Raw genomic sequence first — 21,146 nt, 5'->3', positions numbered from 1 at the left:
GACTCTCATGACCAGCTTACCAAGGAGAAGAACCTCCCATGGAAAACAGGCATTGTGATTAGCCGTTAAGACAGCTCACAGCTGAGCATGAAAAGAAACATTTTCGTCTGATTCCCACTGACCCCCCAGAATTCCGAAACTCTTACTTTGTTCTTTTGACTCTTCATGGGAGTATAGTTGTTGTCATACTTTCAATGAGAAACTGTCCTCCTTTTTACCGGAAGTATAATTAGATTGTGCATTTGGGATGCAATGCCTGGGGACAACTCTCATTTAACCAGGTATAAGGAGTCACTCTGCGTACAGAATCAATGCCCCGAGGCCTTCCCTGGAGAGCAAGCTGACGCCACCCTCACGGTGGGAAACACGATGGCTTCCTGTGGACAAAGAGCATTCCCCAGTCTGGGAACTTTGAAAAGAGAGGAAATCATCCAGCTACCTGCCATGGACGGTTCCTTGGGCTCCATTTCCTTGGGAAATAATAGAAGCTTTTAAAAATCGAGGCTGAGAATCCTCATGAAAACTTCCAGACAGACACGAATTCCAGGGCTTTTGTGGTCGCTTGGTGCTGCACAGCTCCCTGGATTTCAAAGCCCGGTCAAGGAGGAACTGTAACTTAATGAACTTTCTTACTGTGCCAGTGTAAATAATCAGGCCAAGCCTGATGAGACCCATTGTTTTGGGATCAAGAATAATTTTCTGAGATTATTATGATCCTGGGGGAGAGAGGGGAAGACTTTTTTTTTAAGTATGAAAGACTTTAAATAGGCAAAAGAATTACTGTGTGTCTCTGCATGGGAAATTTGGGCATGGCCTAGGGGCCTTGGGGTCTTCTGATCCTACGGGGCACACAGTGTTGAGTGTCTGGGGCTGGGCTGTTTTGCAGCTCTGCAGAGACAGCGTTAGCTAATGCGGGTTGACCGAGATGCACGTAAGTCTTGTCCAGGAGAAGCTATAAATCTCTGTAAATCCAGTTCTCATGTAAACTTCCTGTAGCAGCTCACTGGCCCCTCATTAATTAGTTAAATAAAATGTGTTGCATTCTATTTGCATAAGACATGTGTATATAAATATATGCTTTTACTTTCTAAAATTATCCTGTAATGCCTCTTTATTTTAAGTGTATTTCTTTATTTTGAGAGACAGAGAGAGAAAACATGAGCAGGGAGAGGCAGAGAGAGAGAGAGAGAGAGAGAGAGAGAATTCCAAGCAGGCTCCGTGCACCAGCACAGAGCCTGACACAGGACTAGAACTCATGTCCAGCAAGACCGTGAGTTGGACGCTCAACTGACTGAGCCCCCCAGACGCCCCAGGAGCAACGCTCCTTATTCCCACTACCACTCTGTGAATTAAGTGCTGTCACCACTATTTGATAGGACACAAACTGACACCCAAGGCTGGGTCGCACCGTCAGGGCTACATGCCTCCAGTGCCGGAACCCAGTTGTCAAGCACCCCTCGCGCCTGCTCACAGGGACCTGGATACAACCCAGACATCAGCCTTGTTAGTGCCTTGCGCCCTTGTTCCCTCTGCAGTTTCCTGTGGTCCTGAGTCAAAGGGCTCACTGTCCTTTCCCTTTGTATTTTGAGATTTTCAGTTCCTGCTCCACTATCTCCTAGGGCTTCCTCCTCGAGGCAGAGGGCTGGGGGGATATGGCTTTTTCCCCAAGCACTGCTCTGCCCCTCCTCTGCTCCCAGCACCTCCTGCATCCCCGGCGGCTCCCCTCTCTGCCCTGGGTCAGCTCCTGCACACAACTGTGTCCTGCTTCTTGGTTTCCCCAAAGCAACATGGACACACTAGAGGTGTAGGATCAAAAGGTGGGATTTTCAAACCAGCACAGAATTAGAAACAAGTTAAATTAAGTATTAGTCTTCAATGTCTCACAAATACCAGAAATTTGCCACGAAATTTCTTGCCCTTGGTCCTTCCTCAGGCCTGGCTCACTGCTCCTTCCTCAGGCCCCTGTCTTCTTCCAGACTCTTCCATTCTTTCCACCCTTCCCCTTGTGGGGTCCTCACACCCACCTCCCTCATGCCCCATGGGCACAGGCAAAATTATCATGAAGAACAACTCACCTCTTTGGCTTCTGCTATTCAGGCCATGTGGGAGAGAGTAGCATGTTTCAGAACTAAATATGATCTGAAGGGTGTTTTTTAGCTCCCCAACAAATGACCTTTTGACTGTTAGAGGAATTTTTTGTTTCCTGCTAGCCCAATCCATTTCAACTTCAAACTATAGGCAACTTTTCTAATAAGAATTGTTTTCTTCCTATTACACAAAAACCGAATTCCCCTACAGAAGGTGATAATCTGTCAGCATGGAATGCATCCAAACAGCATTGCTGCAGGCCTGAAGATGCTTCCCAGAGAGGAAATTCCAGAATGTGCTGAGCAACTGCAGTCTTTTGTTGTAAAAAGGACACATACACACAGTGTACTACTTTGGAAGATAACATTCATTTGCATGAATTGATGGCTCAAGAAATTATGGACACTCATCTTGCCTCTGGTCTCTCAGAGACTTCTTGTGAACAAAATAGAGAAAGATTCGCAGCTCACAAGATAGGGGGCAGGGGGCTGGGGGAACCAACATTTAAGAAGAGAGTATCTGAGCAAGCGTGAGTCTGTGCCTCAGGGCTCTGCAGGAGTAGCTCTGTGGAGTTCAGATTTTATTATGCCTGATCTTGTCGTCAACCTCCTTACTTAAATACGGAGAAGCCAAGTTCAAGGCCTCAAAGCGGAGCACTGGGGATCCGGCAGAGGGCTCGAGTAGGGTCAGGACTGGGTCTCCTGCCCACCGGCCCACCGCTCTGGGTGCCGGGCTTCACCCACATTAGGACACAGGCTGGGCCAGGAGTCGGCTGTGGCAGACTGAGGGCCCACAGAGGGCTGGCAAGCCTCAGTCACTGGGTTCAATGAATCAGGTAAAAGGCAGCCAGAAGCACCAGTCTGCCCTTGAGTACTTAAAAACTCCACTCTTGGTCGTCTGGGTGGCTCAGTGGGTTAAGCCTTGGACTTTAGCTCAAGTCATGAGCTCATGGATCCGTGGTTGGTGAGTCCAAGCCCCACATTAGGCTCTCAGTGCAGAGCCCACTTCAGATCCTCTATCCTGCTCTCTCTCTGCCTTTTCTCTGCTCTCTCTCTCTCTCTCAAAATAAGTAAACTTTTAAAAAATTGATTAGGGGCACCTGGGTGGCTCAGTCGGTTAGGCGTCCGACTTTGGCTCAGGTCATGATCTCACGGTTTGGGAGTTCAAGCCCCGCATCAGGCTCTGTGCCGACAGCTCAGAGGCTGGAGCCCACTTCATATTCTGTGGCTCCCTTTCTCTCTGCCTCCTCCTCATTCTCTGTCTCTCAAAAATAAACATTAAAAATTTTTTTAAAAATTGATTTAAAATGTTTTAAATAAAAACTACACTCTAAAACAGGCAAAAATGAAACAGGTCACTGGGTTGGGGTGATGGGATTGGCACTCCTTTGTTCCAGTTTTTGGTATGCAATGCCCTGTGGCTTCTGCAATACTCTGTGGTGGCCACAGGGCAGAGTCTGAGCAGAGCATGGTCTGAACACCCCAAGGCAGGACCATGAGCCAGAGGAGCCAAGGGCCACAGAGGGCTCCTGCCGCGGGGTGACGGCGGGGGGGCGGGGGGGAGCAGCTGAGCTCAGCCTGCTACGTGCAGCCTGAGAACTGCTGGGACAGACAGATAAACTGATGGGGCTGAGCCTGGAGGAGGTGGCCGACCCCTAGGGCTGGGCACCCAGGTCTAAAGGGGAGTGGGTGTCAGTAGGAATGGAGGTCACTGGGCCACAGCATGGCAGATAAAGGCGGGAAGAGGCCATGCGACTCAGCCCTGTCACTGGGGCAGCGGATTCAAGGCAGGGAATGGAGGAAGACGGAGTAGAGAGATGGTCAGAGGCGAGGTCCTGAAAGACCTTGGTGAGGGATCTGGGCTTGGGTGGGAAAGTACAGGAGCCATGTGGTCAGGAATGAGTCTCTGAAAAGCTGTCTGGGCAGCCACAGTACCTTCCAGGGACAGACCGGCGGGAGATGCCAGAGTGGCAATGGGGCCACCAGAGCACTGTCACATTGGTGCAGGAGGTGACAAGCCTGAACCAGGAGGAAGCGCAGGTGGGCTGATTCAGAACTCTTTAAGAGGAGTCAGAGGGCACAGAGACAGACACGGGAGCGTGGCGCCATCAGGAACACCCCACAAATGGGACGGGCATGTTTGTGTCACACTCAAAGTCGGGAGATGGCAGGCAGTTTGGAACGAGCACAGCCCTGGGACGCCATCCCCCCACCTGGAAGTCCTGAGCGGTTCTTTGTCCTCATGCGTGTGGCCTTGGGGTCACAAGATGGTGCTGTACCTGCAGCCTTCATTCCAAGCCGGGAAGGAGGCAAGGGCCTGTCTTGAGGAAGCTTTGACTTGCTATTTGGGAAGGGGTGTCCTCCTTTATCTCATTGGCCAGGACTGTGTCAGAAGGCCCCCTCCTGTAGCTGCAAGGAAGGCTGAGTGACTTCAGTGGAGTTTATTGGTAATAAAAAAAATTGGTTTGGCTGGAGAAGAGAAACAGTTGACTATTGGCTGGGTACCCAGCAGTGTCTGCCCCAGGGGGGAAGTGGGGTGTGGGGGATACCCCAGGTTTGATAAGCCCCGCTTAGAGGCACACACAGCTTGAGGTGCCCAAGCACATCCAGAGAAGATGGGCACTTAGATACATCCGAAGCGTGAGTGAGGGCACCCATCTGAAGCCATAGATGTGCAGTCACTGGCTTATACTGAAGGACGACCTTACAGAAGTTCCCAGGCAATTCCCTAGGATTCCACACTGTGGAAACTGCCCATCCTCCAGAACTACCAAAATAAGAACGGCAGTGTTGTATCAGGCTTCCAGAGGAAAGAATCCTGTGGCCTTAGCTCTGGGGTGGTTCTGTGTGTGACCCTTGGCTTCTCACCTCCTTGGGAAGGAGCTTTGCCTCCTTCCTGGTCACTGCCTGCAGGTCACACAGAACAGGGTACAGCGGGGATGTGAGATAAATGCTNCACACTCAAAGTCGGGAGATGGCAGGCAGTTTGGAACGAGCACAGCCCTGGGACGCCATCCCCCCACCTGGAAGTCCTGAGCGGTTCTTTGTCCTCATGCGTGTGGCCTTGGGGTCACAAGATGGTGCTGTACCTGCAGCCTTCATTCCAAGCCGGGAAGGAGGCAAGGGCCTGTCTTGAGGAAGCTTTGACTTGCTATTTGGGAAGGGGTGTCCTCCTTTATCTCATTGGCCAGGACTGTGTCAGAAGGCCCCCTCCTGTAGCTGCAAGGAAGGCTGAGTGACTTCAGTGGAGTTTATTGGTAATAAAAAAAATTGGTTTGGCTGGAGAAGAGAAACAGTTGACTATTGGCTGGGTACCCAGCAGTGTCTGCCCCAGGGGGGAAGTGGGGTGTGGGGGATACCCCAGGTTTGATAAGCCCCGCTTAGAGGCACACACAGCTTGAGGTGCCCAAGCACATCCAGAGAAGATGGGCACTTAGATACATCCGAAGCGTGAGTGAGGGCACCCATCTGAAGCCATAGATGTGCAGTCACTGGCTTATACTGAAGGACGACCTTACAGAAGTTCCCAGGCAATTCCCTAGGATTCCACACTGTGGAAACTGCCCATCCTCCAGAACTACCAAAATAAGAACGGCAGTGTTGTATCAGGCTTCCAGAGGAAAGAATCCTGTGGCCTTAGCTCTGGGGTGGTTCTGTGTGTGACCCTTGGCTTCTCACCTCCTTGGGAAGGAGCTTTGCCTCCTTCCTGGTCACTGCCTGCAGGTCACACAGAACAGGGTACAGCGGGGATGTGAGATAAATGCTGGGGGGGTGACAGGCTGGGGGGCCAGGGACTGGCCACCCTGGGACTCAGACAAAGCCTTTCCTTTAGTGAGACTCAATGTCCCTCTGTGCCACTGTGTGCTGGCCTTGGCTGACTGGGAGAGGGGATCTTCTCCCCCTCCCCCGCCTCAGCTGGGGTCCTCATCTGTAATCAGGGGCTGTCAGGAAGGTGCTTCCTTGCTTGTTAATTATCCTCTTTAATTATGCTGAGAAGGGTCTTTCCTCGGGGATTTGCTCTTTCGCAGCCAGAGCGGGACCTGGGATGCCGCCTGTCCAGCAGGCCCATGGCGGCCCCTCCCAGGAGCCCCGGCCAGGCAGGCTGTCCTGACCGCCTTCACTCTCTCCGGCCTCATGGACCATAAGTGGCTTCTGAGGAAGAAGCTCTTCTTAAAAGAAAGCATTTTTCAGTCCTCAGTCCTGCCTAGAAACCTCCTCCCTCTTGACATTGGTGATCAGGCTGCCCCAGGGGCCCTCCTCCTGCCTCCTCTACAACCCTCCCCCCCACACACACACACCTCGCAAGTGCCCTCATCTCTTCCCTGGCCAGTCTCCACCTCAGTCTCCACCTCTCTCCTGAGCTGCAGGCCCCCCAGGGAGAGCCTGAGCCCCCACAGCCCTCTCCAACCACCACCACCCCCTCTTGGCCAGACTTGCCTCCTGGTCCACCGGCTTCTCCCGGCCTGAGACACGCCTCCCACGCATCAGCTCCTGTAGACGCCCATCACCCTGACAGGCTCAGCGGGGAACCTCTTCCCACAGGACCCCAGGGGGCTAGCTCCTATTTGTGTCCAGAGCCTTGAACTCACACCCATGAGACCCCCTGCTGTGGTCCTACCTGTTCTTGCCTGCTTTCCCCCCAAACTGTGAGGGCATCAGGGGTAGGAACCACACCTGAATCTTCTCCATAATCTCAGTGACTGTGTGGGAAATGGCTAATGAGCGAATGATTGAATGAAAGAATGAGGCACTGAATGAACGCTCAGGAGACTAGATCTATACACCCGTCTCCTGTATAGATACAACCACATATGTTGAGGAATGATGTGCACTGTCTACACCATCTCCCATGGTGGGACAAGTTCTGGGGTGGGGGTTAAGAGGACTTCCTCCTGGAACATGGAAGAACACTCCCACATGGGTCCTGTTCCCTGGCCACACACTGACCCTTTCGAGGTCAGCCCTAGTTAGGCTGCACGGAGGGAGTAAAGTAAGGGTCTCCCAAGTCTCACACACACACTCACACTTACAAACACACACGGGTAGCCTCCGTCAGCCACCTTCCCTGATCTCATGGCCTTTCTAGAAGACACCATGCAGTGCACATTCACTGGTTTGGGCTCGTACAACCCATACCCCTTCTCCTTGGAAACCATGGCCAAATTTGTGTTCAGGTGTCCACCCTCCTCCACGCAGCCCAGTCCCACCCTCCAGCTCAAGGTCTTGTAATTTTGAAGCCAATTAGAGGTCCACCCCCACCCACAGAAACTGGCTCAGCACTGGGGACGCAGGCCAACGAGACAAAGGAGACTTGCTGAGGGCTTCTGGGAAGGAAGACTCGTTCTCTGTGGAAGTCTCTGCTGCACACCGCAATGCACAGGCATCAAGCCTGGAACTGTCGGGGACCCTGTCCAAAGATGAAGCCAGCACCCAGGGAACAGGGGTCCCCAGGGCATCGTGGAGGGCCTGAGCTGCAGCCCGAGTGCCCACCTACTCTGGATGCTAAGAACACCCAGCCGAGGCTTGCTGAGCAAATGAACCCAATGTTTGGTCCCAGGGTCCCAGTTCAGACCTGGTGTTTGGGACTGGGTGTCACGAGGGGAGTGAATAAATTCCCAGAGGCAGAACCAAGGGTGTCAGGGCCAGTGTGGTTACCAAATCCAACCAAGGATGAGAAGCAAGAGACCAGCCAGAACTGGCCAGTGTCAGGGTCACCGGGAAGCGCTTGGGAGCAGGCAGAAGGGAGAGGAATCCGGGAATTCCCTGGCTGGGAACTTCTAAGACAGCCTGGTAACTGTGTGTGCATAGTCTACGGCCTTGGGCATGGAGAGGGAGGGACCATTAGCACCGACAAAGTGTGTGCTGCTCGGCTCTGAATTTCTAATTTTTGTCAGGTGGACATAAACCTGGTAGTGCCCCAGCTCCCACTTAGCCCCGCTCAGGCTTCAGGCCAACTGCCTACTCACTTGGACAGGAGCACGGCACCCAGGCTCCCTCCCTCTGGGAGCTCTCTCTGCAGGTCAGCTTCCTCCTACTGCCTGAATGGAGCACTCCTGTGATACAGAGAAGGGCTTTTCCTGACAACTTCAGCCCAGATGCAGGGGCTTCAGCCCAGATACCCTCCTTGAGGGTCAGGGGGTATCACTCTAAGCCACCATTTGATCCATCCATGAATTTCATGCTGGGATAAACATTAAGGTAAATACTTTCTCCTGCATAATGCGTTTAATGTTTCATTATGAAATAAAAATGAAGACTCTCATGGCATATCCCTATACCCCAGGGAGAACACCCCCATACCCCAGGGCACACACCCCACACCCCAGGGTGCACACCCCAGGCTCTGAGGCACACTGGAGCTGACCAAGTGGGCTTCAAGCCTGGCTCCACCAGCAATTGCTGTCAACACGGAAGGAACGGAACAAGGAATGAAAAGCTAAAGCTTTTGAAGCAGGGGTGACTGGAAATGAGTCCCATGCCTCCCTTTGCTCACAGAAACTATGGCTGGCAGAGCCAACACTGCCAGCCACAGACAGGGCAGGGCCCCAGCAGTGACGATGCTGCCACCTGAGGCAAAGCTCCGGGGTTTTACCCAAAAATAAAGCTAAGATTCTGACGTTCATCTCCTTCACTGGCTTCTTACCACCGTCCAAATTTCTGTAGAGAGAAGTCCCTTCCACCTGGAAGTCCAGCTGGTCCCTGGGCACACGGGCACAGCTCCAGTGGCTTCTGGGAGGGACCCAGGCCACCACAGGCACATGCCACAGGCTTCTCAGGGCAGCCCAAGTCTACGGAGGGGCTGAAGAATGGGGCTGCGTGCAATGGGGACCTTCCTATTGGAAAGGGAGGCAGGCGGCTCCAAGAGGTAGCAGCAGGGTGGCTGAACTTGTCCTTCCCGCCACCAGGCCCAGACCTTCCCATGCACCCAGGGCCGACTGCTCAGGTCCAGAACCCAGTCCCACTGCTCATCAGCAAGCAATTGAACCTCCTTGGGCCTCAGTTCCCTCATCTGGGAAATGGAGTCGCTGGCACCTGATCTCCAAGGTCTCCAATGTATTAAATTAATAAATAGGGTGGCATGCAGCTGGCTCTTCAAGCCCCTTCCCCTCTCCGTCTCTCAGCCCCCGTCACCTGTATCCCAACCAACCACCGGTAAAAACGCCGGGGGGCAGGGGCTGAAGCGCTCCGGTGGGTCCCGACGACCCGGAGGGGCTCAAAAGGAAGTGTCGGGCACACCATAGCTGGTGAGGCCGCAGCAAGAATGGAGCCCCTGGCCCAGCACCACCTGCCCTGGCGGGGGTGGGGGGAGGGCGGAGTGTCCCAGTAGAAAAGCCACAGGTAACCACGGTTCCATTGCACTGCAGACAGAAATGGAGGGAGAGCAAAGAAACCAACACACAGTCTCTGAGTGGTTTTTGTTCAGTTTGTTTCATTTTGTTTGGAACACTAAGATTTATTTTCAAACAGCACACAGACGGTCTGCGGGGCGGGGCCGGGCCAGGCTGATGTCTGGGCCCCGAGGTCTCTGCAAAGACCCGACACCACCCAAAGCAGCTGCCAGGAGAAAGCTACCTTGCCCAGACTGCTCGGCCGAAGCCCCAGCAAGCCGCCAGGCCCCGTGCCACGGCCGGGCACTCATGCGGGCGCGGCGGGAACTCGACTAGGGGACACAGCCGCTTCAGGAGCACTGGTGACTCCACTGGACTCGCCGAAAACAGGCTCTTTGGAAAACACCCTAATCTTTGGGAGAAGACCTCTTGGCTTAGGTCTCTCCTCTTGACTTCCCTTTGCTTTTCAAAAGTTTAAAAACAAAATCAGGAAGAAAAAAAAAAAGAAAGAAAAGAAAGAAAGAAAGAAACACACATTTTTCGGGAAAAGGTGTTCTTCACACGCCCAGAGAGCTGCACCTGCCGCGCCCTCACTGAACCCGCTCAGTGAAGTTCTCGGGGAAGACGCCCCGGCATTTCTCCAGCTCCTTGTGCTGGTTCCAGTCACTCTCCTTCACGCCCATGAGCCAGCCTTCATCCTGAGAGTGAAGCGGGGCGCGGGTCACACAGGGATGGGGACCGAGCCCACTCAAACCCTACTGGACACGGGCTCACTTAGGATCTGCTGGGAGGATATCCCCTCCTCTGCCTGATCATTTCCTCGAGACTGTCACACCCACCTGCAAGAATGCCTCCTCCAGGCAGCCTTCCTTGCTATCCCAGACCCAAACCTGCCCAAGCTAGGTGCCCTCTGCCCTTCAGCATGTGTATTTAACTATCATTTGGGTGAGTTCTCTTCTCTCTAGAAAGGCAGCCTGACTTCTGCACTGGTCTGAATGTGTGTAGACTCCCTGAACCCCAGGCCAAGGAGCTTCCCACTGTCTGGTGCTCACAGAGCACATCAGCTGTCCTTTCAGACTTCCACAAACAATACCAGCAATTTCTGGTGAGCACTGACCAGTTAAATGCTCCTCAAGTGACCTAAGACCACCCCATCAAGCCCTCAGACTCATACCTGGCCTTTGCTTTCATACTGACCCCTCACAGGGGCCATCTACCCAAGCCCAGGCACTGTCCCTAGCCCCAGACCCTGATCCCTAGAACCACAGGGGCCATACATCCCTGGCCGTGGCAGATGCCACCACTGACCTTGCTCTGCCCGGGACCTCCCTAGGTTTTCGTTATGTCATTACCTGCCTGTCACAGAGCCTCTGTATGTCCTCTCTGACCCACACCCACCCACCCACATGACCCCCACTGTGAGTCAGGGGCCAGGACTCTGCTTCTTAAAATCCCACCTAGCCCAGGGCTCGCCCACAGAGGACATGAGTGGAGACCCAGGGATTGAGGGGAGCCCTTGTTACTCACACCTCCCAGTCTGAACCAAGCAGCCTGTGGGAAATTTGGAAATTTGGAGGGCAGTCCCGGCTCTGTACCAGCCCCAGGCTCTGCGGGAGACTAACCAACCAAGAGAAGCCACAGCAGGGGAAGGGTCTGGGAGGTATCTGGCCAGGGAAACAGCTGGGGACACAGCTGAGGGTGTTCAGGGGGGCCTGCTGGAACCCCCACGCCGTCCCTGTGGGCAGAGGGCAAGGCCAGCCTGGAGGAGGCGGCCCAATGTGAGGCTGCAGAGCAGACACCTTGCCAGCTCACCGCCAGGCAGGAGGGCTCACAGGGGGCGGCCAGGGATCCTGTCCTAGAAAAAAGGAGGCCGTGGAGGACAGGGGCAGGGGAGGGAAGAGGGGAGAAAGAGACTTAGAGGCAAAAAACTGAGAGAAAGGCAGAGCAGAGGAAAGGAGGAGGCAGGAAGAAGGAAAGGGGACTAAGGAAACAGAGAGGAGGCAGAGACAGGGAAAGAGACCAGGGGACATGTGGTGGCACGGGAAAGGGGCCAAAGGGAAGGGAGAGAGAGTGGGGAGAGGTGAAGCGAAGGGAAATGAGTCAGGGGAGAAGGGCAAGAAGACAGAGAAAAGGAATTAGCGGGAGGGGAGAGCAGCCTGGCAACGTATCTGCAGGTCTGTGGCTGGCGGGCCTCTGCTGCCCCCTGCTGGCTAGAGGGGAGAGCAGCCGGGCACTGTGCCTGCAGGTCTGTGGTTGGCGGGCCTCTGCTGCCCCCTGCTGGCTAGAGGGGAGAGCAGCCGGGCGCGGTGCCTGCAGGTCTGTGGCTGTCGGGCCTCTGCTGCCCCCTGCTGGCCGCTCCCGCCTCAGCCAGCCAGAGCCCTCACCTGCTCCTCGGGGTTCTGGAAAGGGATCACCAGTACCACGTCACCAGCCTTGAGCTGCAGCTCATCCGTGTCGGTGGCCACGTAGTCGTGCTGGGCCTGTACCTGCAGAGGTTGGGGAAGAGTTCAACACCCCTTCCGCAGAGGCCTTTGTTCCCTCCTGCAACCTAGTGCAGTGCCCAGGCCTTTCGGTGGCTTCTGCATGCTGTGGCAGCATGGGGACCCGGACGCCACCTCGCCAACTGGGTAGCAGGGGTAGTGGGGGCAGGGGAACTTGGGGCAAACCCACACAGCCTCCTAGCTCAGCGTCCTCATCTGTGAAAGGGGGGGACCCCACCACCAGGGCACCGTCGGCTCAGACGGCAGCAGAGGCTGTGGGGTCAGCTGGCCAGGGCTTACCTTGAACATGAACCCTGGGGGCAGATCCAAGCGTCCCGCCCCACTGCTGCCCTCCACGGTGCCGTTCACAGTTGCTGAGAAGGTCTCTACCACCACGGCAGGGAGAGAGCTCTGTGGGGAGGAAGCGCAGTCAGCGTGGTCGGGGAGCGGGTCCCCGGAGGGCAGGGGCCACGGGGGCAAGGGAAGGGGAGGGCCTCTGTGGCTGACGCCAGACGGGTCTGCCTCCGGGTTCCTCGCGACCTGGACCAGCACCGAGCAAGGAGCACAGGCAGACACTGGGCTCAGGAGCCAGGAGCGGGAGGGCGGGCGGACAGCAGGGAAGAGAAGGCGGGGCCTTGGTCCCTGGCGTCTTACGGAAGCTGCTTCACTTGCTGCCGTCTCCCCGGGCTCCTGCGCTCCAGCCGCAGGTTGGGTCCCGCCCGCCACCTCGGAGGCCTCTGCTGGCTGCAACACAAACGCCGGCATGGGGTCAGACACGGACGGACGCTGTGGCCAGGGCAAGGGGAAGGCCGTGGGGAGCCGGGCAGTCCAGGGAGTTCCCGGAGGAGAGGCCGGGTCGCTGCCACGGGAAGCTGCTGGAGAAGGTGCTGGCAGCACAGAGGCCCCGGGGCGCCCCCCAACCTGCTCTCACAGGCCCTGCCCTCCAAGCCCAGGGCCCGGCCAAACCTCAGGCTCTTCCCACCTGCCTGGCCGGCGGGCTGAGGCAGCTGACCCGCACGCTCGGGGACAGCAACAAGTGCCTGTCCCGGGCCAAACAAGTCAGGGCAGGCTGGAGCAGCCCTGGCCCAGCCCTGGCCCCCTGCTCCCCAAGGGGGGGGCGCAGCACAGTGCTGGGCACCATGCTGGGGGGCCTGGCCACCGCACAGCGGACACTGCCGGCCTCAGTCAGGCTGACCCCGGCCAACACTCACACTCGGCCACTTCTGAGCCCTGGGAGCCATCGCTCAAGCTGCCTAGCCCCCACCTCCTCATCTGTAAAAGGAGGAAACGTCTAGGTTAGGGTGAAAGTTAAATGAGGAAACTCTGGAAAGTACCTGCCACAGACCAAGAAACGCTCTGAAGGCTCCTCCCCCCCACGCTGGGAGGCGGGGCTGGCGAGGAGGGAGGGCCCGTCTGGCCTCAATCACAGCGAGCAGCCGGCTAAGCGGGTCAGGGGCCGGCGGATTCACGGCCCTGACCTCACCCTCAGGCCCACAGCGGCCTTGTCCCTCCTGCGTCGCCTCCTGCTGGCCCATCCTCGCTGCGACACCCCCAGGGACCGGGGACAACTGGGAACAGGCGGGGGGGGGGGCACTTACTTGGGCCGGCCCGGGCTCGGCCGTCTGGCTGGGCCAGGCCACGGCAAAGGTGCCGTCGGCAGCACTGGGCTCCCTGGAAGGCAGGCTGCCAGCTGGACTCTCTGTGGGCTAGTGACGGGCCACCAGGGAGAACGGGGCGGGAGGGGGGGAGACCAGGGAGGAGGGGGCGTTGGGCAAGGACACAAGACAAGAGGAGAGAGTCGTGAGCAGCCCGGTGTTGGCAGAGGGGAGACTGGGCGCCTGCGGCGGGAAGCCAGGCCCCTCACGGGACACACGCGGACCTCCTGAAGGGAAAACCACGCCCACCTCCTTGCGCCTACGCCTGCCACGGGGATGCGCAGGCGCAAATGAGCCACAGCGCCCCCCAAAGTCCCCTCAACAAAATGGCTGCCTGCGCCGGGCTCTGCCCTGAACTCCTCCAGCCTAAGACTATTCGGGGCCTTGGAGCTCCTGGGAGAATGCGCTCAGCAGCGGCTCCCACTCCCGCAGAAGCTGCACGGTGCTGCCGGGGCCCCACGCCCGCGCCACCAGGGCTGCTCACATAAGGCTCCTGGCCTCACCCTGCTTCTCCCGTCCCTCGAACCACCCCCCCTCCCCTCCATCCCAACGGCTCCCGGATGCCGTGCCCTGTGGGGCCCCCAGAGACACAGACCTCCTCCACCCCCAAGGCCGCCCTGCCTCGCGGGCCTTGGCCCAGCACGAGGACACCACACCCATCCTAGGGAGCCACTCGCAGACCCCACCGCTGAGCCGAACCACAGACGACCTTCTCTGGCTGAAGCGAGAAGCCCCTTCCCCGCGGGGCCTGGCCGCGGGGCACTTTCTCTGCAGAGGGGCGGCAGTGGGACAGGCAGCGCCGGCCCTGGCGTGCGTGTGCCCGCACCTGTGAATCCGCCAGGTGCAGGACCAGGCAGGGTGGGCCGGGGAGGAGCAGCGCCCCCCGGGGGTGGGCACCGAGCAAACACAGCTTACCTCCCAGAGGTCCCACGGAATTGACTAGGCGCAGCAGAGGGGAAGAAGGACAGAGTTAGTACAGAGGTTAGTGACAGGGGGCAGACAAGCAACCCCAGTGACCCCCCACCCCAAGGCCCTGGAGCCCAGCAGGCACGGGCCGCACGGAGCCAGGCCCCACTGTATGCATTGGGCCACGTCCTGGACACCTGCCAGGGGCCAAGACCCCAGGCCAGCAGTGCCCAGACACGGAGCTGCGGCCGGAGAGGGCAGGGTGCCGACAGAGGCCGTCAGTGACCACGTGAGTGTTCAGCTGCCCCTCCTCCTGACGGCCCTCTCCCCGCATGTGTCTGCTGGGGGCTGGGGCGCCAGGAAGGGGCACTTAACGAGAGGAAAGCCTGTTGACCCAGGACCCCGAAGGCCTGGCTTAGATGGGCACTCATGGCCGGACGTGAGCCCACGGCCCGGTGCCCCAGAGACCCGCGGGCCCGCAGGCGGTGGCGGGCCCAGACCAACCTGACCAGAGGGTGTGGGCGCCTTCACGGGGCTCGCCACAGGCGGGAGGGGGTCAAAGTCCAAGTCCAGCAGACTGGCCTGCTCCGAGAAAGGCCCGGGGGCCTCAAACTTGGCAGCGTGGCAGAGGAGGAAGGCAGTTAGTGACCGGCTTCGCGCACTCCCCGGGGCGCGCACGGCAGGCGCGCNAGCTGCACAGTCCCCTGCCCTCCCTCTAACCAGGAGAGGGCCCCTAGGACAGGCCTCCCCAGGCTGCCCCACACAGACAGGTCACGTGTGGCGACACCCACCCTCCCACCAGCTCCACAGGGCGAGGACAGGGCTGAGCCGGCACACACACCACCTTGGAGCCCAGTCTTCAGCTTGGGTTCCCTGTGCCCAAACCGCAGGCCCCACCCCAGGGACCCCTATTCAGTGGGCCTAAGTGCAGCCCAGGGCTGTGCTGGTAACAGGCGTGGCCCCAGGAGGCTGAGTGCACAGGCTGAGGCACCAGCTCCCCGTTAGCCGGCCCAGGCGATGGTGGCAGAGCGGCCCTTGAAGGAGAATGGGCTGGGTCAGCACCAGCCCCCGGAAGACATGCGGATTCCCTCTGGGAGCCAGGGAACACTTGGCCGGAGAGCAGAGGGCCCTGGCTTGGCCTGGCTCTGGCCCCACTTCACGGGTGGTAGGAGGGGTGAGACCCCAACAACACAGGCCAGCCCAGCTCCCCCTGTCCACCCGCTCTTGCCGGCACCCACTGCGTCCACCCAAGGCCTTCCTTCCAGAAGGACCCAAGACCTGGGTCAGGGAGACAGGCTTCACAGCTGAGCTGCAGTCTGTCAGCAGAGACCCACGACTCTCCGTGCTGAGAACCCTTGGTGCCAGCTGTCCCACAGCCCAGGGGACAAGGCACAGACCTCAGAGAGCCTGGGCTGAGTGCTGTCTCTGGACAAGGGGCCCTGACTCCCGAGTCCCTGCCCCAGGCCCACCCCAGCTGAGTTTCTTTAGGCTGATCCCTGTCTGATGAGCCTGAGGGTGGGGCCACTGCTCTGTTCTCATGACCCTGCCCTCTCTGAGTGACTGAGTGCCCAGGACACTGTGGGTGCGTGGCCTGTAGGTGCCCCCCCAGCTGGTAGTAGTATTTCTCTCCCCCAAGTAGCCCTGCCACCAGCTCCTTCTCGAGGTCACTCAGGCCCAGACAGCTGCCCTCTCGTGCTCCAAGGGGACAGGGTCACCAGCCGAAGTGCAGACCACTCCTTCCGTGCCTCCCAGCGGGCCAGCTGGCCCACCATGCAGGACCAGAATGGTCCTTCGGTACAGGGACGCAGGCCACTCACCTCAGCCCTGCTGAGCCCTGTTAGCACGGCTTCATGGACAGCCCACCCCAGCCCCCAGCAACAGCACCCACGGTGTTCGCTTCCCACACTCAGGGCAGAGACCTGGCTCCCCAGAGAGGGCAGAGGGGGTAGTGAGGGAGGCATGCGCTGAGCACAGGAAGGCTGACATACCCGGGGCGAGCACTCTGGCCACCGGACAGGCCTGCGGGCTCCTCACCTGTTAAAGGGGGGCAACGGTCCCCTCCCAGAGTGTAGGTGAAAACCCAGCAAAGTCGCGTAGATAAGTGGCTGGCACCAGGCCCTACTCAGTGTTTCCTCACGTTCTGTCCCCCTGTGTCCCTCGTGTGCATCTCCAGGGTGGAGACATACCTGGGCTGCTGAGCGCTCCAGCAGCCAGATGCCCCAGAGGTGGCGCGGCCCAGTGTCCTCACTTCTCGGAGCGCCCCTAGACCAGCCCCAGCCACCTTCTAGAGAGGGGCTCCCGTGCCTCCCAGGTCCCAACCCAGTGGATCGCCCACCTGTCCCCCAGCAACTCCATATTGGAAGCTCCTAGTTCTAACTCAGAGCCCTCCTGTTGGGGCTTGAAGCCTACACTGAGCAGAGACCACCAGCCTTGGNGTGCAAAGGGAAGGACAGGAGGCAGAGCCCAGAGGCCACGGGCAGAGCAGAGTAGCTCTCTATGGCAGCCCTCCGGCACAGGCCAGCCACAGCCTGAGATGGGCCAGGCTGCACCACCAGCAAGGCCCCAGTGGGAAGGGCCCGGGCTTCAAGGCCTGGACACCAGGCGCAGGGGAAAGAGCATGTTGTGGCCTCTGCGAGCCCACGCAACCTTGCGCAGCCTGTGCCCAGGCCACCGCTGTGACCTTCCTGCCCAGCCCTCCTTCCGCCACCTATGGATGAGCAACGTGCCTTCTCAGGGCACTTCCAAGCAGCAGCCCTGCTCTGTGGCCCATGTCGTCCCAGGTCTGAGGCCGGTCAGTGTATCTGCCAGCTAAGGTCTAGGTGCCTTGGCCAGATGTTCCAGGGCCTTCCCAACTGTTCCCACTGCCTCCTCTCACTGCCCACTGCTGCACTCTGCACACACACTGACCTCTAGCTCCTAGAAGCTTCTGAGCCCATGTCCTACCCATCCTGGCCTACATATACTACTGGCTCTGGCTAACGCAACATGCAGCCACCCAGCAAATGTCACCTGCTCCAGGAAGCTTTCCTGGACTGGCCTGAATCCTCCCCACTGATGCCTCTTCAGCCATCGCCCCAGGGGAGGCTGATGGGCTCCCCGAGGACCACCCACCTGTGCCCCTGCATCTGGCCACAGCACATGCTCAAAGATTGATGGATGAGGGAGGATGGAGGAAGGGATGCATGAATGAGCATGGGGGAGGCTCTGGGCCAACCTCTGGGCCAGCATCTGGCTCTTGAGGTGGAGACGCAGGGCATGGGATGGAGGAAGAAGGCCATGCACATCCCGAAAGAGCAAGAGAGGGCTGGGCCGCGGTGGCCTCAGCTGACCTGGGAGGGGGTGGTCACGCTGATCTCAGGGACAAACGCGTCATCAAACAGGCTGAGGATCTGCTCCTGCTTGACCTCCTTGGACGGGGTGTGTTTGGGAGGTGGAGGGACTGGAGGCCCTTTCCGGAGCTGTGGGTCGGCAGCAGGTGAGGGGCCGCACAGCGAGGCACAGCAGGGCGTGGGGGTGGGGGACAGACAGAGACAAAGCCACGGTTAGTCACACCCCAGGCCTCAGCCCCACCCAGGCAACTGAGGAAGACGAAAAGAATGACACTGCCCGAGGTGCAGGACCACGGGGCCACCTCTAGAGGGAGACTGAGGAGGGAAGTCCAGAAACGCTGTTGGGAGAGAGAGGATGACAGGGGAGGGGAGGGGAGGGGGGAGGAAGTGAAAGGAGAGACAGGGAGGGAACAGAGAAGAGGAGAGAGAAGGAACAGCAGGCTGGCTGGCCCGGGTGGGAGGGGCGCTGCAGGAGGTCTGGGCCGGCACCCACCTGGGTGATACTCAGGAGAGAAGCTGTAGCTGAGAAAGAGCCTCCCTCCCAGGCTGGGCTCTCTGCCCTCCCAGCACCCTGTCTGCCCTTCTGCGGGAGGAGCTCTGTCTGGCCAGTGAGGGGCTGGCACCCGGGCCCAGCAGAGGGCCGGGCAGGACGGCCACGCATCTGCCCACGTGGCGGGCTCGGCGCCTCGGCAGCCCCCAGCCTTGGTTTCCTCATTGGTCAGGTGGGGCGGGCATCTGCCTCACTGGACGGCTGTGGCCGTGACAATTTAATGAATGGAAATGTGGGGAGTGCTGGCACAGTGTCAGGGCGCAGAGCAAGTGCTGTTCAAGTGGGGCTCTTGTCACACTCTTCACACCCTTATACCCTAATCAGCTGCGGGACGGGCACAGCCCACCAACACGGGGCCTGCTGCCAGGGGCTGGCAGCTGGGGGAGGTTATCAGTTCCGACGGGGCCACAGGCCAGCTCCTGGGGACGAGGCAGAAAGCTGGAGAAACCTGCTGGGGATGGGGCCAGACTTCTTGGGGCCTGTGCCCCTTGGACTTCACAGTCCCCTCACTGAGCCCTTTGCCCCGCTGACCCTGTAGAGGTCCTGCATGGCCCCATGCCAAGAGAGAAGGTGAGGAGGAGAGAAAGCAACCGCCTCTGTGGATCTGGATGCTCCGGGGCTGCGGGAAGGAAGATGGAGGAAGTCGGCAGCCCCAAGGGTCAGGGAGAGAGGGAAGAAGGGGGTGGTGCGGGGAGCAGAGGGAGACACAGGCTCACAGGTGTCCCCGAGAGAAGGCACGGCCGGTGCTGGGGACACAGGACCGGGAAGGAGGGAGTCGTGAAGCAGGAAGAAGGGGGAGGGGACGAGGGGGCACCGTGCCTACCTGAGACGGGGACTTGGGGAGACTGGCCCCCCCTGCTGCGGGCGGCTCGGGCTCGTGGTTGACTCTGATCTCTGGGGCGGCGGCCGGGGAACCACCCGGAGGAGGCGAAGGGCTCTTGTCTCCTTTTGCAGGGGCGTTGTCACTGTGGAGGCGAGACCAGGGAGGAAGCTCAATGGGGGGAAGTCGCTGCGTACAAGAGGGAATGTGCAAATGCACAGGTGTGCCTGTGAGGGATGTGCGCACAGATCCCTGTGTGAAAATGTGTGCGTGTCTGTGTGTTAACATGTGAATCGAGAGGGTGTGTATGTCTGTGTGTTCACACAGATTCACTGTGAAATGTGATGTCCACATGGCCGCGAGTGTGTGTGTCCCCGTGCTTGCAGGTGAGAAGTCACGTACTCATGGATCAGAATGGGTGGAAATGCAGGGGTGTGTGCACACGGCCTGCCTTGGAGACGGTGACGGCCCAGGAGGAGGTCTGAGCTGGAGGTGTTGGGTCCCCAGGGAAGCCACCCCACAGGCCACCGCCGGGCTCCCCCAGGGAGCAGCGCTCCACAGCACGAGAAAGCCAAACAGCCTAGAGGCAAATGAGTCTCATCCCACACGTCCCCAGCAGCCCCTGCGCCCAGGCTGCCCCCCAACTCCGAGGGCCTGGCCAGCCTCCCTGTCAGTCCACCCACCCACACCAGACACGGACCACTGCCCCACTCTCGGGGCCCACGCTCCCCGTCCACACTGAGGTCACCAGCCACACCTTTGCACCCGCAGGCCATTTGGGGGGAAAAAAAAGGAAGCCAAGCAGAGGCCACAGACAGAGTGGCATCTGGGGATGAGAGGTGAAGTTCGGTATAGAGAACAAGGGCAACTGGTGTGCATAACCACCACGTGGGGGGCAGGGGGCAGAAAACAAAAACGCATATTTGTTCCCTTGGAAACTGTAGAGCAGTGCGGATAAAGGCCAGCCCCTGGCAGCAGACAGCTGTTTAAAGTTACATTAAGTTACGTAAAGTTACATTAAGTGAAACTAAAAGTTCAGCTGCCAGTCACACTGGTCGCATTTCAGGTGCTCACCAGCCTCCTGGGGCAAGTGCTGGACGGCAGTTCTAGAAGGATCCAAAGAAGCTAGTGACCACATCGCCTGGGGGGCAGGGAGGAGCGGGGGGCTAGATGATGGGGCAGGCGTGTGAGGGACATCATGGTCCCTTCTCACAGCTACTGAATTTGTGTTTCATGGGAATGTATTTGCCTCCTTAAAGCATACGTATGAACATACTGCGCGCGCACACATTTTAACACCCGCCACTGTGCTACAAGGGCCCTTCCCCTGCCCTCCCCCCAGGGCTCCCTCAGGGCTCCCTTCCTCGGGTGAACCTCCAGGTCTGGACACACACACACACACACACACACACACACGCGCGCGCACCACACACTGCCGGCAGCACCACAGACGGGGACACAGGTTAGGGGTTAGTGGCACCCGCAGAGCAGGGCGCTAGGCGCATGCACGGGGTAGGCCGGCCGGGGTGCCAGCCTCAGACCCCCCACAATGCAGCACTCAGGTGGGTACCTGTTCTTCTTTCTGAGCAGCCGGGAGAGCAGTTTAGTTTTCTTTCTGTGGGAACGGACGGGACGCAGAGGCCTTCATTTTGGGGCAGTGCCCAGTTCGAGGCTGGCCTGTTCCCTTTCCTCCTCATCAGCAACCCCTCTGCTCAGAGGGGTGCAACGGGGCAGAGCCTCCCCTAACGTTCGACGGCCGTGAAGAAGGCCTGAACCTACCTTTGGGCTCCCATCGTCCAGTCCCGGGGACCCCCCTGACCTGGGTGTGCTGCCTGGTGCCCAGGGATGGAGCTGACAAAACGAGAGGGCACAACCCTGAAACAGGGCTGCCGAGTTGGGGGGACTGCCGGCCACCCTCCCTGCCTGTGGTTCAGCACACGGGGGCTGTGGGGGGCACACAGGGGCTGTGGGGACACGCAGGGGCTCTGGGG

General features: G+C 58.8%; 1 protein-coding gene across 17 annotated transcripts in view; it reads right to left on the bottom strand.

Annotated features, from left to right (window-relative positions):
* Positions 1–9,496: 9,496 nt before the first annotated feature.
* BIN1 (bridging integrator 1) overlaps positions 9,497–21,146 on the bottom strand; it is a 58,123-nt gene continuing 46,473 nt past the window's right edge. For 4 of the 17 annotated variants that reach the window (XM_077766765.1, XM_077766768.1, XM_077766772.1 and 1 more), the window contains 9 exons: positions 19,159–19,300; positions 17,786–17,914; positions 14,961–15,068; positions 14,466–14,489; positions 13,494–13,601; positions 12,550–12,639; positions 12,196–12,306; positions 11,800–11,901; positions 9,497–10,113 (listed from right to left, as the gene is read on the bottom strand). In XM_077766765.1, the coding sequence (XP_077622891.1) occupies positions 10,006–10,113; positions 11,800–11,901; positions 12,196–12,306; positions 12,550–12,639; positions 13,494–13,601; positions 14,466–14,489; positions 14,961–15,068; positions 17,786–17,914; positions 19,159–19,300 (922 nt within the window). In that variant the 3' untranslated portion in view covers positions 9,497–10,005. Of the gene's footprint in view, positions 10,114–11,799; positions 11,902–12,195; positions 12,307–12,549; positions 12,640–13,106; positions 13,168–13,493; positions 13,602–14,465; positions 14,490–14,960; positions 15,069–17,785; positions 17,915–19,158; positions 19,301–21,146 lie in introns of those variants that run through there. The other 13 variants (XM_077766770.1, XM_077766773.1, XM_077766775.1 and 10 more) reach the window with 8 other exon arrangements.

The sequence above is a fragment of the Crocuta crocuta genome, unplaced genomic scaffold (genome assembly GCF_008692635.1).
Source record: "Crocuta crocuta isolate KB4526 unplaced genomic scaffold, BGI_CrCroc_1.0 scaffold5, whole genome shotgun sequence".
Classification (NCBI taxonomy): domain Eukaryota; kingdom Metazoa; phylum Chordata; class Mammalia; order Carnivora; family Hyaenidae; genus Crocuta; species Crocuta crocuta.
This window is presented reverse-complemented; position numbering and strand designations above follow the sequence as displayed.